Genomic DNA, 20,925 nt, shown 5'->3' with positions numbered 1-20,925 from the left:
ATCTTAAAGGTCCCTTCCAACCCAAACTGTTCTATGATTCTATGAAATATGAAGCAAGTGCTTCTACAATGAGAAGGCAAAGGAAGGACAAGCCAAGGCAGACTGCAGAGCCCTGTCCATCTGAACAGGTCATAGAAAAATGGTCCGAATTCCTTCTAGCTTAGTAGCATCTCCTCATTTCAAAACTGATACACCTATAAAACTCTGCTGGACCTGTACAGAGAGGATGAACTTCTCATGTTGTTTCTATACAGTAGGATGCAACCCTCTTGCCCGTCTGTCTATTCATGTCTAGTGTTAACAGGGAGCTGTTAAATAGCTGCGGGGTTCCAGCTCAGAAGCAGATATATTTCAGAGTGGGATCCAGCAGTTTTTTGCACGTGTGTAATTTCAAACATCTGAGTACTTAATTTGCAGGGGGAAGGCTGGCACGTACATCTTCACCAAGGCAGGACAGAAACGTTATCCTCTATTGATTGTAAAGCACCTTGGAAGGTTAGCACCGTGCTTCCAGCAGCTGATTTTGACAACTTCAACCTCTGAGCTCTGAAGGTGAACAGCAGTAATAAAAGCCTCACTTTATCCAATTTCCCCCTATTCAGATAAGATTAATCACGTGCATGAAACGCTCTGCTTCCTACACTGAAAACCAAGTTAGATCAGCTGAACAGGGAAAGGCGACGCTGGCATCAGACAAACCAGCCACCAGCTTATGGATCCACACATTTTCCTCCTTGCTGCCACCCTAATCACACAGCATCTCTTTTTACTTAGAGCAAGAGAAAGAAATCGGATTCTGAGCACCTCACCTCCAGACTGCCAGATTTTTACCAGAGCCTGAAAATGACTTCAGCAAATAGAAACACTTGTGACATTTCAGTTTTGCACTTTCATATACCGTGAGTTCAATCTGTGAACAAACGCCCTGGTCTAAGTGCTTTCCTAATGTTAGACTCCACCGAGCTACACCGGGAATTCAGCTGAACCAAAATATAAAGCCAGGGTTTTGGTTTCCACGCTGCAATCCTGAAATCCAATAACAACCCCCTCCCCCCACCCCTCCGCTGCTGAGAATTAACTGAAAAATATAGCTGTGTAGAGGTGGGTTTTTAATGCTGTTCCTGGATGGAATTCTATTTGATGCTGCTAAGCTTTGATGACATACCCCAATGACTTGCTTGGAAGAAATCCATTTAGCGAGCTTGCAAATCATGCTGTTTCAGTTCTGTGAGTGCCCATGAGAAATGTGCATTTTCAATCATAAAAGCTGCAGAAACAAAATGGAACTTGAAGAGGCAGACAGATGAATTCCTTATCACGGCTTGGCTGTGTTCGCAGAACATGTGCTTACCATTTCAAACTCCGGAAAACTATTTACAGGGATCTGAAATACAAGACTGAATCCAAAAGTAAGAAATAGATAAATTTCTAGAAGACGCATTTTATTTTCCCATTTCAAAGGGGAAAAAAAATCAGAGCCTGATTACAAACAAAGCAAAACCCCCAGCCCCCACACAGCCTTTAGTTTGTTCCTAGGGATTATAAATAGCCCCTTGTAATACAATCTATGCACGGGTGCCAGATTTACAGAGGTCCCCTTATGTTTATTTGGCAGGATACGTTGTTTTGGGTAAGTTTGGGGGAAAGAAAAGCAAATACTTTGCACTTTCTGCACCTCTCACAGTTCACTGGGAGCGGTAAATGGAGACTGCAGTGGGTGAACAATTAACACATCCCACTGCAGCAGTGCCATCACACTGCCAAGCACACAGGGGGGGCTTCCAGAGCTACTTATCAGTCATGCTGAGGTGGGACAGTACATAAATCTAGATGGAATTTTCGAAACCAGTTGAAATTGGTCTTTACTGGGCATTTTCTGGCATACTTACCTAAAAACACAGCTCGTTTCTACACGATTCAGTCAATGACAATACCTTTGACTTAAATGCATTTGTTCCCAAGAAGAGGAAAAAGAATTAGAAAAACACGTGCGATGCTCAGCACTGCAGACAGTAAAACCTGACACAGTTGTTATCCTGGTATGGGACAACTGCCTCTCCCCCCGGCCAGGGCTGTCTCACCACTTCGTGTGCTCTCCTCGCCTGGGGATCCATCTGCTGTCTCCTGTCTCACCCCTGGTTTGTCAGCTGTCTGTGTGTTCTTGATTCCATAGCTGTACTTTGTTTGGTGAAACACAGTTCTGATCCATGCTGACAGCTTTGGGCACAGGAGCGGTGAGGCTCGTTTCACACATTTCCTATTTATGCTGCAACAAAGGGAATCTAAATTATATATTAGCGTTTTCAAAAACACAGCAGCTCAACAGGGAACTTGGTAAACAATTTCATCAAGGATTTTCTCCTGTAGGAAAGCTGGGTTAAGGAGCTCTTGCCATCCCCACTGCATTTCCATACCCCGTAGGTAGTTCCAGTGCAGCCCAGCAAGCATGGTGGTAATGGGTTGGTGGTTGGACCAGATGCGCTTAGAGGTCGTTTCCAGCCTTAATGATTGTATGATTCATGACACTGTATGGTAAAAACCAACCCCCAGTAATGCTGTCACTCTGGTATCTTTTCATTTCTTCAGGTGATGTTACATGAAGCCTGCCACGCTTTTACCCCCAAACCAAACCTGCCAGTTACATGTCTGTCAAGGGAGACAAGAACACAACTCTACAGTGTGCTCAAAGGACTTCCTTTAAAATTGAATCATCTGGATATCACTGACCTTGAATGGTTGAAGCTCTCTCTTTTCCCATTTCCCTCTGCAGGTTTTGCAGCAAATCAACCGAACCTCGTGTCAATGAGATCAAAATAGAGCCAACAGGAACTTTAATCTGTCTGTGCTACAGAGAGATGAAATCAGTGCAGGCTCCATAAAATAAGAGTAATGGAAACTGTTCACGGTTATGAGTATCTGCAACAACAAAGTGTCTCCCATTAAGTGATGCACCGAAGCTCTGCAGATGAAGTTATATGCTCTGGTACCACAACGAGGTACAAGTCAACCAAAAAAGAGTCTTTTTTTCATAGCTTTTGAGAGCCGAGTTCTGAAGGTTTCTGGGAACACAATTTTGACACAAAAACTTTGGTTTTGTACGTTTTCCTCTGACTCCTCATTTCAACTGTCCTGACACCATGTTGAGCCAATTGTCTTTTTCCACCATTGAGAGAGACCTTTGCCATGGATTTTGGTACTGATTCTTTTCACATTCATCCGTGCATACAATAAATATTTAAAGGACCTTCACGTTCCTTGACTCAAACACAATGATTCCAAAAGAACAGCATTTTATTTGCTTAAAAACAGTCGTCGTATTCACAACCAGAGCCGCTGCCTAAATTTACTATCGTTACAGAATTATCAGAGAAACAGTAGAAAACAAGCAGTTCTGAAAGGCCACATTTGGATCAAACATCCAGACAGTCACACTAGGCTGACAAATGTACTGAAGGCAAAACCTTCCGATGATGACTATTGTAAAAGGCTACACACTTTAAAATGTATCTGACCCTGAAGAGTCTGAATCCCCATGAATGCTACTTATACTTTGTGTCTGGTCATCTGTATTCATGGAAGGCAGTTCCACCAGCATCCTTTCTGCAGAAACGTGTGGATGTAAATGTGGGACGACACCTTCTCCTAGGAAAAAAAAACACAAAAAGCAGGACAAAACCACATTATTTGCAGCCTACAACATATATAACTTAACTGTATTGAATTCATTTCCTTTTTGCATCACCTTGTGGGAATATAAAGACACAGACGTGCTCACTGTCCACAGTTTTGAGGTGCTTTCAGAGTATGCTGATTTAGCCATCACAGCTTTCTTGATAAGACAAGAAAGGGATGAATATCTGTGCATACACAGGATGGGCTGTATTTACATACACCTACCTACACATGTACACATGCTGTGAAGGGGCACAGCAGTGCTCAGTCCCCATCTGGGAAGCACTGAAGGCAGAGAAAACAACCTGCAGAGGTGTGTGTGTGTGTGGGGGGGTGATGGGTAGAAATGACTGCATTTAGCCCCAGGAAGGAGACAAGATGCGTTTGTGGAGCTCAGGGAGCAAGACATGAATCAGGCTACAGACAGTAAAAATGGCACTGGATGAGTGGTATGGCATTGTCAGAACCAGAAGGAGTGTTTTGAGATTGCAGTTGTCCTTGGGATATTTATTTTAAATGCAGCAGCTACAAGCAAAACAAACACACACCAGTCTGTGCTCAACAGCAAAGGCTCTTCTGGAGTTTGTTCTTATTCTAATGAGCTATAACAATTCTCCCTTCCTCTATCACAGGCTAGGTAATTAAAACACTATTTTCTCAATGAAAAAAAGAAAGCTAGGCTTCCTTTCACCCCACTTAATTATCTACTGTGTCACTGTAGTGGTAATCTGCTTTCATCTGCCTTGTAGCCAAGCACGCTCCAAACGACTAATTAAAATAACAAAAAACCCAGTGCTAAAATAAAATTTCATTGGGTGTTTTTCATGCTGGAGCAGCTGCCAGCAGCCTAGGAAGTCAAACACAAATGAAGCCAGAGATGGTAAAGCCAGTTCATGGAGCAGTCCGTGCCAGCTGAGCCTCCTGCACCTCGGGATGGCAGCAATAGCACAAGAGCACGCATGTGACCCCTGGGGATCAACGTCACCTGCCTGACACAGCTGCTCATGCCCTCTGCAAGAAGCATTAGCTGTAGTTTGACGCCATCCTCACTTTTTGGATAGCCTTCTTCATTTCCTTCCTGAAACCCTCAGCACAGTGCAGATGCCAAGGCTTGTACTGGCATGGGCCCAAGCAAATCTAACACAGGAGCAGTAAGATGGCATGAGAAATTCAGCATCTTCTGAACGTGATTCCAAAGCACATGACAGTAACACCACAAGGATGTGCATGTAACATATGCATTTTGCTTTTCCATGAGCTTAGTCTGTAACCACGTTCTCATGACAAAAATAAGTTATCCAGAAGGGGAACAGAAGAAAAGCAAAGCATTTATTTGGTTGGACGTGAAGCTGACACACAGTATAGATGTAGATGTGTAATGCCCAAGGAAGTCCTGTAAATCACCCGAAACACCAAAGCAACCCTTCAGTTCTGTATGTAGGTTGATGCTTTCAAAGCTTGACTTTGTTAATAATTTCCACAGCCATGTCATATTCCATGAGGTCATTGTTTCAACAGCTGTTTTCAGGTTTGTTTTAAAAAAGGGGGGAGAAGGGGTGAAGGAAAGAAGAATATTCCCTTATCCCAAAGGCTCTGTAGTAACTTTGCAAGCATTTGACTCCAGGGTGCTGAAAGACCCAATGATATCAGTCTACATTCTTCTTAATGCACGCTCTAATATATTTTACAGACGTACTGCAGTTCAATTTTACGACAGATGTAAAATGCTAAAAGGACGGAGAAATCAACAGAATAATTCCATCTGCTTGCTGAGAAATTAGCATGTTATCCAAATATCCCCACAGAAAAGCTTAAGAAATAACCAAAGCAAACGCTCCTCTTCTTGAAATCTGAAGTCTTTGACTTTGTTAAGATACAGGAAAATACAGAACCTAGATTTTCAGCACTCTGTCTATAAAATATGATGGATATCCTGTTTCACCTACTCAATAAGCTCGACTCCACGACTTTAACTTCCCAAGGCAGAAAGCTGCTAGTCCTACCACTATGTGGGCCCAAAGATGAAACTGCTACGTTACCTCCACATGTGCTTTATCATTATCACCTCTTACTTAATCTAACCTCTGGCATGTGCTGTGCACACATACAGAGACGTCTATGTGGATAAATACACAAACACAAGCGTGCAGGCTTAGATGTTTGTTTCTATGTCCACATACAAGCTTTTAAGCATACATATTTTCCAGTGTCTATACTGAGCTTTTGATGTCCATCAGTGACGGAGCTTGGACAGTCCTTGTCCAGGTCCTTAACATGATACTCCGTTTTATTTCTTCCCCCCATCAGAGAACAGCTCACAACCAACCCTAAGATGCTTTACCTCTTACACACCAAGCCCTTCACAGTCATAAGGTTAGGTACTGGAATGGGCTCCCCAAGGAGGTGGTTGAATCGCCATCCCTGGATGTGTTTAAGAGCCGTTTGGATGTGGTACTCAAGGATATGATTTAGCAGAGGTTTGTTGTTGTGGTACTGTTTTGTGGTTGTTTTTTTTTTTTTTTTTTTTTTTTTTTTTTTTTTTTTTAAGAGATAGGCTACTGGTTAGGCTGCAGTTGGACTTGATGATCTTCAAGGTCTTTTCCAACCTGAGTAATTCTATAAACATGCAAATAGCATCGGTGCTTATAACCTTCTGATACGCTATATAAAAGAAATATGGAAAACTCCTCCATGTACAAAGCAGGGCAGGGCAGGACGATGGGTGACCTCCGCAGCTTTTTCTCTTTAGAAGTTCTGGAAGTACTCAAACCAATTTTGTAATCATGTACTTAGATGTATTTATAAAACTTTTCCTTGTTAAAATCCAATAAATGGAAGGAGTGATCCCAGGTGACCTCCACTTCTCCGAATTCATTGTCACCATCTACAAGAATACTTTCATATAAACTGTGAAAACTGACACCCTTCCTACGTGTGCGTAAGGGACTCTGGCTGGTAGAAACTCAGCGGTGACTGAAAACATCTTGATGACCCACTGATGGAAAATGTCAGATCTGCCATTGGGGGTTTTGCTTGTGCTTGGCAATCCATAACAAATTCGTGTACGGTACTAAATTTCCAGATCTTTGTTTAACAGGAACATAAAAATTAATGGTGTGTCAACCATCCAGTGACCTGTGAAGGGAGTTTTTCTCTAAGACATACCGTCACACAGAGAGTATGCTATATACAAGTGTATCGTGAATGTATGCCAAATGGAAAAGGAATTAAACACACTGAAGGGAGGTTTTGTTACTCATACCATATGGCAACAATAAGAACAAAGAAAAATGTTTAAATCTTTCTTTTTTTTTTTTTAATTCTTAGATTTGGCAAAATAAAAAGACTAAACAAGTCTGACTTTTAAGCCAAATAAAAGCCGTGTGCTTTAACTCCTTAAGGCCGGTGTCCATACATTACATAGTTTCCATTTCTGATTTATCAGGAGGTAAATCTGACCCTTATCTTCTCGATAAAAGGTCTTATCTTCATAGAGAATGAATAGGGAGGATTGGGACCCAGGTTATTGTTGTAGTATAAAACCAGAACCATAATTACTCTAATTAACTGCATATTACTTCCTGAAACTTATAAACAACCATCACCCTCCAGAACCCTCCCTCTACTCTCTCCCTGATGTAAAAACTGAAGCAGCTGACTTCTAGAGCAAGAATAACTCTCCAAGCATATGAAAAAACCCCAAGTCCACTGCAGAACTCCCATTCCTTTTAATAGCACGGGTGGATATGAACGGCTTGTTTCTTCTCCTGCCAGGTTCCAGCTGCTTCACTTTGTTTATTACTGACTTCAAAGTTTAAAGTGCTGTCCTGTCCCAACAAATAACTTCCTCCAGATGGCATTATCTCAAGTGTTCAGAGCACTGGGGATAGCACAGCACCTGCAAATCTGTAACTCAGCATCTTAAAACCCCCCTAAAGAAAGTGCCTGAATAGTTTTTACTCCATCCTTCCCCCATTTTGTCCACTCATTTTCATCCCTAGTTGTACAGTTACCAAGCACAGCAAGGCAGTATGTTCTTCAAAATCAAGATTACTCCAGACTTAATGGGGTGATATATATATATATATATATATATCAATAAGAAACAGGCATATTTTAATGTAAGCAGTCCTGAAGGATAAACTGAAAAGAGAAAATATACTGCAATGTCAGTTGTGTTACTAATTATATTATAAGGAACAGTCTTTCCAGTCAAGTCTCATGTCAAGCTATACCCTATATACTGAATACATAATGTTTCTAGAACTCAATGGCTTATACAGTTGAAAGTTGGTACAGTAAGGAACTGGTCAGATGGCATCAAGATGGCAAAGAATACAACATTCTCAGAAAGGAGAACAGCCATCAGTGGTTTCCCAAATAACCCAGTAATTTGGACAAAATTATTCTCCATTCATTAGCAACCGTAGGTCCTCCACTCCTCTGGCTCTGGCCCACTTCCACCTTGAGTTCATACGCATATTTATGCTATTATGGAGAAGATGTCCTTTCCCAGCTCAGCCAAAAACGAAGCAAAAATGTTTAAGCATGTGCGACTGTTGATCTCATTGCATAAATGCATTGCTTAGCATAGGACTCTTGAAGGCAGGTCAGATCTCTGGCTTCCATGGGATTAGAAACACAAAGGCAGGAGAACAAGATGCTCTGTGAATGCAAGCAGTTTTGTTCTCTAGCTCAGAAACAGATCATCCATAACTTAAATGCTTTCATGACAAACAGAAAATTCTCTAGGCAAACTGAGGCCAAATTTCCAGGGCTTAGTTACACGAAAGGGATAGATTTACAATTAAAACACATCAGATATTCTACAGAAATGGACTGATATCTGCAGGATTTGAGCCAAAAAATGTCTGGATCTAAAAGCGCGACTCTACTGCTCGAGCTGAAAAAACAGTTTCATTCTCGAAAACTTCAGCCAACTCATAAAATCAAATAAGTGGGCTACAGCCACCAGAGGAGACAGAAAACTCTATACTGTGAGTTCAGCTGAAGGTTTGACCTAGAGTTGGCAAATTCCAGCTTCACGTGGTGCAGTGTGCTTACGGAAATCGTGTGTGCATATACACAGAAAATAAACATGCAGACACACACACTCTTTTCTCTTTTTTGTTTGTTTGTTTAAACTCCAGTGTATATCTTGGTGATAAACAGTTGGGAAAGGGAAATAAATCAGATCCTGAGGCGGTAGAGGAGGGTGGGGTACGGGCGAAGCAGCGAACACGTACAAAGCAGAGGATTTGAAAATGATTTTTCCTCCTCTCAAGTCTGAGTTCAAGGTTCAGCGGTTTTCCAAAACATGTTGTATTCCCACCAATAGTAACGCTACACAGAACAAAAACTAAGAAATACATAAAATAAACTAGAACCAGATTGTTCAAAATCCTAACGGAGTTGTTGGGAGACCGGTAGGGAAGGGCAGACAGAAAGCAGCTCCAAAACCATCTAGGAACGAGATTGCAGAGTTTACCAAATAAATATTTCCTTTTGGTGGCTAAAATCTACTCTCCTCCCTTCCATCTGACACTCTTTGTGCTGTACAATATCTCACTGTTCAACAATGAAGTTCCCTGGCTGCAACTCTTGCTGTTGTTTCCCAGCAACTCACTTCCAGAAGACGTGCGATGATCCCTCCATATAACTGCAATAATTATCAATACAAAGAAGAAATACTAAATGTCAGCTCCAGTTTTCCTTGCAAAAGCCTGTGATTTTGGGGGACATGGAAATGAATACTCATTTGGTAACTTGTGTGCACTGCTTGTTTCTCGATTGCAATCATTTTCTTGCACAACACGAGGAAGAGGGGTCATCTGCAATAGGCCTGGAAGCAGCAAGTTTTATTCAGAAGTAAGAGACAACGAAGAAACAGACAGCAGAAGAAGGAAAACAAGCATCTCGTGCAAGGCTTGGGGGGAGCAAACTCTCAGTCCACAAGAGAACCCAGGTAAACAGCTGTCGGCATTGGAAAAATCTGACAAGTGATAATTAAAAGCCATATATTAATCTTCTTTTTCATCTTCTGCAAAATCTAATAGGTGAGTGGATGGGAAGGCAGTCATAAAACCAACATATACACCTTTGTTATTCACACCTTCACGTTTGGGGATCCAGAAAGACTTTTTCATGCCAGCTGTTGAAGCAAAGCAAAACAAAGCTCAAGGAGGAGGAACTTTTTATTGGGGAGGATGGGCAGGTAGCATCAGGATGGGGGGAAATGGTTGAAAACTGGAAGAGAATAGATTTAGACTTAGATGTTAGGAAGAGATTCTTATGGTGAGGGCGATGAGACACTGCAACAGGTTGCCCAGTGAGGTTGTGGATGCCCTCTCCCTGAAAGCATTCAGGGTCAGGCTGGATGGGGCGGGGGGCTGGAACAGGTTGGTCTTAAAGGTCCCTTCTGACCCAAACCATTCAATGATTCTATAAGAAAACGGACTCATACAACCAACAGCATGGATCCACATTAATTCTGAAAGGAAGTTACACAGACCTCCCTCAAGATGCAGAGTCATTCAGTACAACCTAGCAGTAAGCTTGGCTCCTCTGAGACATCATATCTTTACATATTAATAGCAGTGCTACTGCCTGCACCTTATCTACATCATACCACAGTGCTAGACATAATAGCATTTGTAGCCTGCATGAGGAGTGGCAAGTTAAACAAATCAAAGCACCTTCATAAAAGTTCCATGACTTGTTTTTACTTCAAAATAATTAAACAATAATTTACACAAGCTCTTAAGAGTTGAACAAACAAATTCAGTAACGCCTCATGGCAAATCAGGGTTGCAGTCAGGTTGAAAATGAGCATCTTCCCAACATGTGGTGAAATGAAGATGGGTGTCCCAGTGAGGGAATTCCAGAAGTGACATTCTTTATAGGTCAGCATACCTGCTAGAAAACCTAGTGGGTTACTCTAGAATCCATTCCTGCCTCAGAATTTTTGTTCAGGTCAGTGTGGCCCATCCACTGCCTATCATGCAGCCTTTGATGTGCAGTTGTCCGTATCTCTTGGGATGGGTGCACACACAGTTCAAGGCAAACAGCAATCTGTACTTATCAGACAGGTTCTGTGTGTTGCAGGTCAAGACTGAGCACATTCTCTGCAGTGATGTTCGCACTGCATATGCTTAGTAAACATTGCCTGCTATCCAGCTCTATTAACTCAGCTGATCTATTAAGACCAGCTAGGAGACTTTTAAAAACAATTGTTAGGAACGTAAGACACCAAATTGCAGTGCACGGGCTAGAAGCCAACAACTACTTTCTATCACTTAAAAACATGATGAGAATCCTCAATGCGCTCGCTCTCAACCAGACAAGGATTTCCTGACCAGAAGGTTACATTCCCTCCAGCCACGGCAGCAGTCAGGTCAGAATGAAAGCTCTGGACATCAGGAAGAAAAGAGAAAACCTTCTGTAGCACACAGCCCCTCCAGCAGTGCTGCAGGGCAGAATTTTTCTCACTCATCACCTATAGCAAAGTCACTACTTGCATTCTTTTAACAAAACCCTACACAAGATCTACTCAGAATAAAAAGCTGTGCAAATGACAGGTGTTTTTTTCCTAGATGATCACTGTCACCTCGCTGTAATCCTCCATCTCACAGACGTAAACATTCGCAGGACCTTGTGCATTTGTTTTGATGATTTTTCATGTTCAAAGTCATGGGATTCTCCATATGGCAACGGTTCGCCAAGCCTCCCTTTGCTGTACCAACACTACAAAAAACTGGCATATTAAAAAGCCTGTAGCAACAGCACAACTACTCAATTTTTGTAATTGCACCCTTTACAAAGATTATGGCTTTCTTTTTTCCCCCAAAGCAAAACAAGACAGAACAAATCCAGCCCAATGCAGTCGCATTTTGCAACTCAGCACAGACATTTCTAGCATGCGTGCCCACAGACTTGTTAGAAAGATCTCCCTTCAAGACTTATGTTAAACAGCAGAAGGTGGCCATTGAACATCTTAACATTTGTGCATATCAATTAACTCTGAAAAACATATGAGGAATAAGCAATTCTAGGAAATTTTAAGTGGCAAATAATTTTCCCCTTAGGTCAGAAAGGATACGACAGTAATCTACATAAGCATTATGTTAAAATAAGGACTGCATTCAATGTCTTTACTAGCAGATGTGTTGGGAGAGAGTTAACGTGCTTGAGTTCAGACCCTATTCTGCCAAAGGGCATCCAAACCTTCCCTTGTAATGAGCACCCAGCATAGTAACAAGTAACGTCTACATCCTAATGCTCTGGACCAGAGAGGTGGAAACGTCTGACAGCAAATGTATTTTTTTTGTTTCTCGTGCTATTTTAACATTTGTACATGTCAAGAATGTTTAAACTTAGTGAGTAACGATAAGCATTCCTCCTTGGAAAACAAAACAAACCCCAAAGCCTGTTACGCGGGAAAGAATAAAACAAGATTCCTTTGCGATACTCTGTAAAAGAACTCACAAATAGCTTTAAATCAATAGAGTCAATGAACTGCAGAAACACGTTGCTCTACGGCTATGCTAGCAGTTTAGAACACTACATCCCCTTCCTAACTTCCCACATTGCTGCTTATTATAATGACACAGGCATCCACCTCTGCCACTTGTACAAAGCAAAGAAAGCACTGCAGACTGCTCCCAGTAACTCCGTGCTTCTGGCAGATGTAGTGACCAATGGCTCCCCACCAGCACCAGTAAAACCAGCAGACTGCTAGCAACCCTGGAGCTGCCCTGCAGTCTTCAAGCAGCAGCCAGGCAGTGCCTTCTGGGACACAAACATAACCACTTGGAATCACAGAATCATTTGAGTTGGAAGGGACCCTTAAGGGCCATTTGGCCCTACTCCCTGATACGAGCACCTACAGCCTCTATTCAGAGACCAGAGGCTGTCCCAGCCTGAAATGTAAACCCCGTTCACACTGGGTTCTCATTTGGGCAGATGTTCTTTGCTTCTAAAACTATACGCATATACAAAAGTTGAAGCATTAATTGATGGTGATAATTCTTTGTAATCCTCAGTGCCAACTTGCTTTAGAAAGCCTTGCAGCTCTTTGACAGTCACTCTTCCCAGCTCAATGTGTTGGTGCCAAACTTAGCTTGTACTCGCTTCACCAATAGCTTCCTTCCTTGCTTTGGGCCACATGATTAATAGAGCTCGTAAGCTGTCTGAATGAAATTCATTTATCACTTGTCTGGGTTTAAATATTCCTGGCCACAGTATGGAGAAATCTGCACTGGAATGGAAAGCAAAAGGAACTCAAAAAGGCATGCATGGGAGCAGCTCCCTGCAGTGCTGCGTGCCAATGTGTTGCAACTCAGGCAGGTGAATGGAGCAGATCTGTGGGGCTGCACACTCTGCAGCTCCTGAATTCAGCTGGTTACAGTTTGTAGGAACAGCTAGTATAGAGAGATCCTTAAGAAAGCACCTTTGCAAACCCTACATAGAACTGACAATGACATAAAGCCAATGATTTACAACGATCCTAATCTGTCACAATCACATGCAGTGTGCAACGCTACAAAAAGCATAAATGCAAACCATTCCTATCTCACAAGCTCTGCAGTCCTGAAGTTGAGGCGAGCTCGCACCAAACACACAGTTCTGCAAAGGCAGCAGCTGAAGTCCTGGGCTTACAAAATTTGCCAGTGAAGAAATAGGATTTAACTTAGCTACACAGGTACCACAGGTGTATGCGAGCCTATATAAAACCTTAATGCTGAATAAAATCACCTATCCCTCATTCTGGTCCATAAGTAATTACAATTCACTGTTATAAACCGAGGGTATTTCAATAATTGGATTTTAAAGTGGCTTAATTACTTTAGTGGCTCCCTGGTAACTTACTTGAAACAAATCTATTTGCATTATGTATATATTCTATACATACCACTGCACTCCTGTCATGGTTTTGTGCTGTCAATATTCTACATCATGACATCATGTGCGGTATGAACTGTTTTGGTGGTATAAGAAAGTGTAACAGAGGGTATGTGGAAGTGTAACAGAGGGTATGTGGAAGTGTAACAGAGGGTATGTGGAAGTGTAACAGAGGGTATGTGGAAGTGTAACAGAGGGTATGTGGAAGTGTAACAGAGGGTATGTGGAAGTGTAACAAAGGGTATGTGGAAGTGTAACAGAGGGTATGTGGAAGTGTAATAGAGGGTATGTGGAAGTGTAACAGAGGGTATGTGGAAGTGTAACAGAGGGTATGCGGAAGTGTGGAAGGTTCATGCTCCAGATCTGTGGAATGGCAGCATCCCGAGTACTCAGCCCTTGGAGGAAACTACATATCCCAGGGGACAACGCGGCCAGAGATGAATCACCAGAGGAGGAGGACACACATATAATCTCGCTCCCAGGCTGGAACGTCCCTCTTTTCGCCCTGTCTTTCGCTTTGGAGCGCTCCATCCCTGCCGTCTCGCTCTATCAGCAACGTTCCAGCCTGTCGCCTAGAGATTGCAGTAGGCCCCCGGTTCTCCGGGACTCTTTTTCTCTCTTTCTTTTTTCTCTGCCTTGTTTGATATAGTAGTTGTAGTTATATTGTATCATATTGTGTCTCGTATTTAGTAAAATAATTTCTTTCCTTAGATTGCTGCCGTTGTTTTTGTTCATTTCTCCCCTTCTAGGGGCAGCAGCCTCTATCACGGATAAATCTAGATAACCCGATTACATTATCTTGGTGGAGAATGCGGGCAATCTGATTCGATTAGATCTGCTGCTTTTTTAGCTTCCAGAACAACTCTCTTTTTGCTCTCTAAAAGCTTTGTTACAGGAGTGTTATTTTTTCATAGCTGCTCACTGAGATCGTGACCTTGAAATTCCAGACGAACTGTCAACAGTCTGAGCTAGCTGCTCACTCTGAGCATTACTATCTTGCTTTTGTAAAGAAAACAAAGAGATTTCTTGCTCTCTCAGAGCACAGCTAGTTAGCTCTGACTTTCACAGGGCCTGCTAGCTACTATCAGCTATGAACCCACTCTTCATTCCAGTCGCTCTGTTTAGGGGATTGAAAGCAATCATGATCCTCTCAACATATTGTCCATACGTGCTTTCTTTTTGCGGAATTCTGTATCTATATAACCTAATAAGAACCGTGATGGAGACACCTGCCTGGTACTTATATGCAGTGTGGTATAATTTAATTGTCGGCACATACATTCCAGATGGAATAGCTAATTTAACAGACACCACGATGTTCAATCCAGTGTACAGGCTGTACTCTCAGATTGTCGTACGCTTTTCAACAGCCGAGGTAATATTAATTCTTGGTCTCATACTCATGTTCATGTTATCAATATCAGTGAATGTATATGTATTCCTATACATTCGTTCTATGCAGAAGTCTCCTCCAAAACCAGAGAATGCTGACTGGCAGGGAATATGGAAAGGTTTAGGAAAGATCTTAGAAGCGTGGGGACCCGCAGTGTCGTGGGATTTCACTATTGAACACCTGAGGGACCCTGAGAAATTAAGTGAGTACTTGGGTCAGAAATCTAAGGAGGTAAACATTATTTGGGGTTTGGCTTACGCATACCGTGCTCTGTATAATACTATTCTGGAGAGAGAGAGTTTCCGATCTGAGATTCAGACCAACAAAGATAATATCCAGGTCGACTCTAATCAGTCACGGGAGGCATCAGTAGCAATATCAGTTGCCCCTGTGGAAGGCAAGAAATGGAGACGGGTGTCCACGCGTCTAGAACGAAGAGAAGGAGGAGCAGAAGAAGAGGAAGCAGAAGAAGGTACCTCGTCTGGATCGGCACCGAGAAAGGCAAAAAGAAAGACTAAGAGGCGTGAAGAAGAGGCTGATGAGGAGGAGGAAATTGTTTATCGTCGACCTCTAAAGCTGACTGAGATCCAAGGCTCAAGAAAGGAGTTCATACGGCGTCAAAACGAAGGTATCCTTGCCTGGTTGCTTCGCTGCTGGGACAACGGGGCCCACAGCCTGTCACTAGATGGTAATGAGGCACGCCAGCTAGGAAACATTTCCGGAGACACAGCTATCGACAGAGAGATTAGCAGATGTTCAGATGAAGATGCCACCCTCTGGGAGCGACTCTTAGCAGCTGTGAAAGTAAGGCACCCCTACAAGGCAGCTTTGAAGCTTAACGTTATTAAATGGGATACAATCCAAAGTGGTATCCAGTACCTGAGGGAAATGGCCATGGTGGAACTGTTGTACAACCCTGCGAATTTAAACGAACGTGATCCTGAGAATGTGAAGACCGATCCTGACATATGGCAGAAACTTACAAGTACAGCACCAGAGAAATACGCGTCATCACTGGCAACAACGTGTAAAGAATATGTGGACCACAACAGAAGGCCCGAAGTTAGTGAACTGATTAGGACACTTCAATACTTCGAACATCAGTTCTCCCCACTGTACACTGCCACTATTTCTGCCATCTCACAAGTAAAAGACCGGCTGGATGAGATGCACGAGAAACTATTTCCATTGACCAATCGTGACAAACCCATACAGGTATCAGCACTGTCCAATGAAGATCAGAACGATCAAGGAAGTCTACTAAAGGAACTGATCAAACTAATTAAAGGTGATGAACACTACTCCTCACCTGTAAGATCAGAAGTCTCAGCAATTAGACGCACACGCTTCCCAGCTCGAGCAAGGAATAACAGTATAATCGCACCGCGTGTTTCCATGTGGCGCTACCTACGTGACTGTGGAGAGGACATGAGGAAGTGGCATAACCAGCCTACTTCTGTACTGCGAGCACGGGTGAGAGAACTACAGAATAGACCAACCACCAGTAGAGCTGCTCCGGTTATCACAGGTAACCAATAGAGGGGCCCTACCCTCAGTCAGGGGAGGGACAGGGATAACAGAATTTATTGGACTGTGTGGATTCGATGGCCTGACACATCGGAACCACAGGAATATAAGGCACTGGTGGATACTGGCGCACAGTGCACTCTAATGCCCTCCAGTCATGAAGGGACAGAACCAATCCATATTTCTGGAGTGACTGGGGGCTCTCAAGAGTTGACTGTGTTAGAGGCCGAAATAAGTCTCACTGGTAAAGACTGGCAGAAACATCCTATTGTGACTGGTCCAGGGGCTCCATGTATACTGGGTATTGATTACCTCAAAAGGGGGCATTTCAAGGATCCTAAGGGCTATCGATGGGCCTTTGGAATAGCTGCTGTAGATACAGACAATATTAAGCAGCTGTCTGTTTTGCCTGGCCTGTCAGAGGACCCGTCTGTTGTGGGGCTGCTACGAGTGAAAGAACAGCAAGTACCAATTGCTATAAAGACAGTACATAGACGGCAGTACCGCACTAACAGGGATTCCTTGCTCCCCATTCATGATTTGATTCGTCAGCTGGAGAATCAGGGAGTGATCAGTAGAACTCATTCCCCTTTTAACAGCCCCATATGGCCAGTGCGTAAAGCCAGTGGAGAATGGAGGCTAACTGTAGACTACCGTGGCCTGAATGAGGTAACACCTCCACTGAGTGCTGCTGTGCCAGACATGTTGGAACTCCAATACGAGCTGGAGTCAAAAGCAGCCAAATGGTATGCCACCATTGACATTGCTAATGCCTTCTTCTCCATTCCTTTGGCTGCAGAATGTAGGCCACAGTTTGCCTTCACCTGGAGGGGTATTCAGTATACCTGGAACCGTTTGCCCCAGGGGTGGAAACACAGCCCAACCATTTGCCATGGACTGGTCCAAACTGTGCTGGAACAAGGTGGTGCTCCCGAACACCTGCAGTACATTGATGACATTATTGTGTGGGGCAATACAGCAGAGGAAGTTTTTACAAAAGGAAAGCAAATAATTCACATTCTTCTACAAGCCGGCTTTGCTATTAAGCGAAGCAAAGTAAAAGGGCCTGCCCAGGAAATTCAGTTCCTAGGTATCAAGTGGCAGGATGGACGTCGTCACATCCCAGCAGATGTGATCGACAAAATCACTGCCATGTCTCCACCAACTAACAAGAAAGAGACACAGTCTTTCCTGGGTGTGGTGGGCTTTTGGAGGATGCACGTTCCAAACTACAGCCTCATTGTAAGCCCCCTTTATCACGTAACGCGGAAAAAGAACAATTTCACATGGGGCCCTGAACAACAGCAGGCTTTTGAGCAGATAAAACAAGAGATAGCCCGTGCCGTGGCCTTGGGGCCAGTACGGACGGGACAGGATGTAAAGAACATCCTCTACACTGCTGCTGGAGAGAAAGGTCCCACTTGGAGTTTGTGGCAAAGAGCCTCAGGAGAGACCCGAGGCCGACCCCTGGGATTTTGGAGTCGAGCGTATAAGGGGTCTGAAGAGTGCTACACTCCAACTGAGAAGGAGATCTTAGCCGCATATGAGGGGGTTCGGGCTGCTTCCGAAGTAGTTGGAACTGAAACACAACTCCTCCTGGCACCTCGACTGCCAGTGCTGAACTGGATGTTCAAAGGGGAGGTTCCTTCCACCCATCATGCTACCGATGTCACCTGGAGCAAGTGGATTACCTTGATTACACATCGAGCAAGAATGGGGAACCTCAATCGTCCAGGAATTTTAGAGGTAATCATGGACTGGCCTGAAGGTAAAAGGTTTGGAACATCACCAGCAGAAGAGGTGTCACGCGCCAAAGAGGCCCCACCATACAATGAACTTCCGGAAAACGAAAAGAATTTTGCCCTGTTCACTGATGGATCGTGCCGCCTTGTTGGGAAACATCGCAGATGGAAGGCTGCTGTGTGGAGCCCTACACGACAAGTTGCAGAGGCCACAGAAGGAAGAGGAGAATCGAGCCAATTCGCAGAGGTAAAGGCTGTCCAGCTGGCCCTAGACATTGCTGAGCGGGAGAGATGGCCAGTGCTTTACCTCTATACTGACTCATGGATGGTGGCCAATGCCTTATGGGGATGGCTGCAGCAATGGGAACGAAACAACTGGCAGCGGAAGGGTAAACCTGTTTGGGCCGCTGAACTATGGAAGGACATCGCTGCCCGAACAAAGAATATGGCCCTAAAGGTGCGTCATGTAGATGCCCACGTGCCCAAGAGTCGAGCAACAGAGGAACAACAAAATAACCACCAAGTAGATCAAGCAGCCAGAATTGAGGTGGCTCAAATTGACTTGGACTGGCAGAATAAGGGCGAACTATTTCTAGCTCGATGGGCCCATGAGACCTCGGGCCATCAAGGAAGAGACGCAACATATAAGTGGGCCAGAGACCGAGGGGTGGACTTAACTATGGACACTATTGCGCAAATTATTCATGATTGTGAAACGTGTGCTATAATTAAACAAGCCAAGAGGATGAAACCTCTCTGGGAGGAAGGGCGATGGCAGAAGTATAAATATGGGGAGGCGTGGCAGGTTGATTATATCACCTTGCCACGATCTCGCAGTGGTAAATGCTATGTGCTTACCATGGTAGAGGCAACCACTGGGTGGCTTGAAACATATCCAGTACCCCATGCCACCGCTCGAAACACCATATTGGGTCTTGAGAAACAAGTCCTGTGGCGGCATGGCACCCCAGAAAGAATTGAATCTGATAATGGGACACATTTCAAAAATTCACTTATAAATACTTGGGCTAAAGAGCACGGCATTGAATGGATTTATCATATTCCCTACCATGCACCAGCCTCTGGTAAAATTGAACGATATAATGGGTTATTAAAAACGATGTTGAAAGCAATGGGTGGTGGAACATTTAAGCACTGGGAGAAGCACCTGGCAGAAGCCACTTGGTTGGTCAATACTAGAGGATCTGTCAATCGCGATGGTCCTAGCCGATCTAGTCCCCTACACACCATAGAAGGAGATAAAGTCCCTGTTGTGCATGTGAAGAGCATGTTGGGAAAAGCTGTTTGGGTCCTTCCAGCCTCTGGAAATGGCAAACCTGTCCGTGGAACTATTTTTGCCCAGGGACCTGGGTGCACCTGGTGGGTGATGCAGAAGGATGGGGATGTTCAGTGTGTACCACAGGGCAAATTGATGCTGGGGGAGTGCAGTCAGTAATTCCATGTATCTGTGTAACCATGATGTAATAATGTAGAATAAGGGGTGGAATGTCATGGTTTTGTGCTGTCAATATTCTACATCATGACATCATGTGCGGTATGAACTGTTTTGGTGGTATAAGAAAGTGTAACAGAGGGTATGTGGAAGTGTAACAGAGGGTATGTGGAAGTGTAACAGAGGGTATGTGGAAGTGTAACAGAGGGTATGTGGAAGTGTAACAGAGGGTATGTGGAAGTGTAACAGAGGGTATGTGGAAGTGTAACAGAGGGTATGTGGAAGTGTAACAGAGGGTATGTGGAAGTGTAACAGAGGGTATGTGGAAGTGTAACAAAGGGTATGTGGAAGTGTAACAGAGGGTATGTGGAAGTGTAATAGAGGGTATGTGGAAGTGTAACAGAGGGTATGTGGAAGTGTAACAGAGGGTATGCGGAAGTGTGGAAGGTTCATGCTCCAGATCTGTGGAATGGCAGCATCCCGAGTACTCAGCCCTTGGAGGAAACTACATATCCCAGGGGACAACGCGGCCAGAGATGAATCACCAGAGGAGGAGGACACACATATAATCTCACTCCCAGGCTGGAACGTCCCTCTTTTCGCCCTGTCTTTCGCTTTGGAGCGCTCCATCCCTGCCGTCTCGCTCTATCAGCAACGTTCCAGCCTGTCGCCTAGAGATTGCAGTAGGCCCCCGGTTCTCCGGGACTCTTTTTCTCTCTTTCTTTTTTCTCTGCCTTGTTTGATATAGTAGTTGTAGTTATATTGTATCATATTGTGTCTCGTATTTAGTAAAATAATTTCTTTCCTTAGATTGCTGCCGTTGTTTTTGTTCATTTCTCCCCTTCTAGGGGCAGCAGCCTCTATCACGGATAAATCTAGATAACCCGATTACAACTCCCAAGTTTAGGAACACTCAGATAAATCAATCTGCCACATCACAGTCTATGCAAGAGCAGAGAGGACCAAGTGCTGAAAGATCATCACATCTGAATGGCACTGTTATTTGATGCAATTAGGCTGTTTTTAACCATCTTTAAGGGAGAGAATGCACGTGCTGCAATGCCTCTCAGAACAGGACTGTCTCCTACGATGAGGAAAGCCTCGGTCACGCCAGGGGCCCCTCAGGGGTTCTGTAATGCAATCTGTAATACAGTTTTACTGCCCAGGTTAAAGTGAGTTGTCCAGTCCCTGTTCCTTCAGGAGAGAAATAAGTTCATGCAGACTTGCTGCTGTGTATT

General features: G+C 43.8%; 1 protein-coding gene across 3 annotated transcripts in view; it reads right to left on the bottom strand.

The window, feature by feature from the left end:
• Positions 1-3,275: 3,275 nt before the first annotated feature.
• KIAA0586 (KIAA0586 ortholog) overlaps positions 3,276-20,925 on the bottom strand; it is a 69,824-nt gene continuing 52,174 nt past the window's right edge. For 2 of the 3 annotated variants that reach the window (XM_072337510.1, XM_072337512.1), the window contains exon 30: positions 3,276-3,642. In XM_072337510.1, coding sequence (XP_072193611.1) covers positions 3,497-3,642 — 146 coding nt within the window. In that variant the 3' untranslated portion in view covers positions 3,276-3,496. The remainder of the gene's footprint in view (positions 3,643-20,925) is intronic. The other variant, XM_072337511.1, reaches the window with a different exon arrangement.

Source organism: Excalfactoria chinensis, chromosome 5 (genome assembly GCF_039878825.1).
Source record: "Excalfactoria chinensis isolate bCotChi1 chromosome 5, bCotChi1.hap2, whole genome shotgun sequence".
In the NCBI taxonomy this organism is placed as follows: domain Eukaryota; kingdom Metazoa; phylum Chordata; class Aves; order Galliformes; family Phasianidae; genus Excalfactoria; species Excalfactoria chinensis.
Note: the sequence above shows the minus strand (reverse complement) of the source record. Positions and strands in the feature narration are given on the sequence as shown.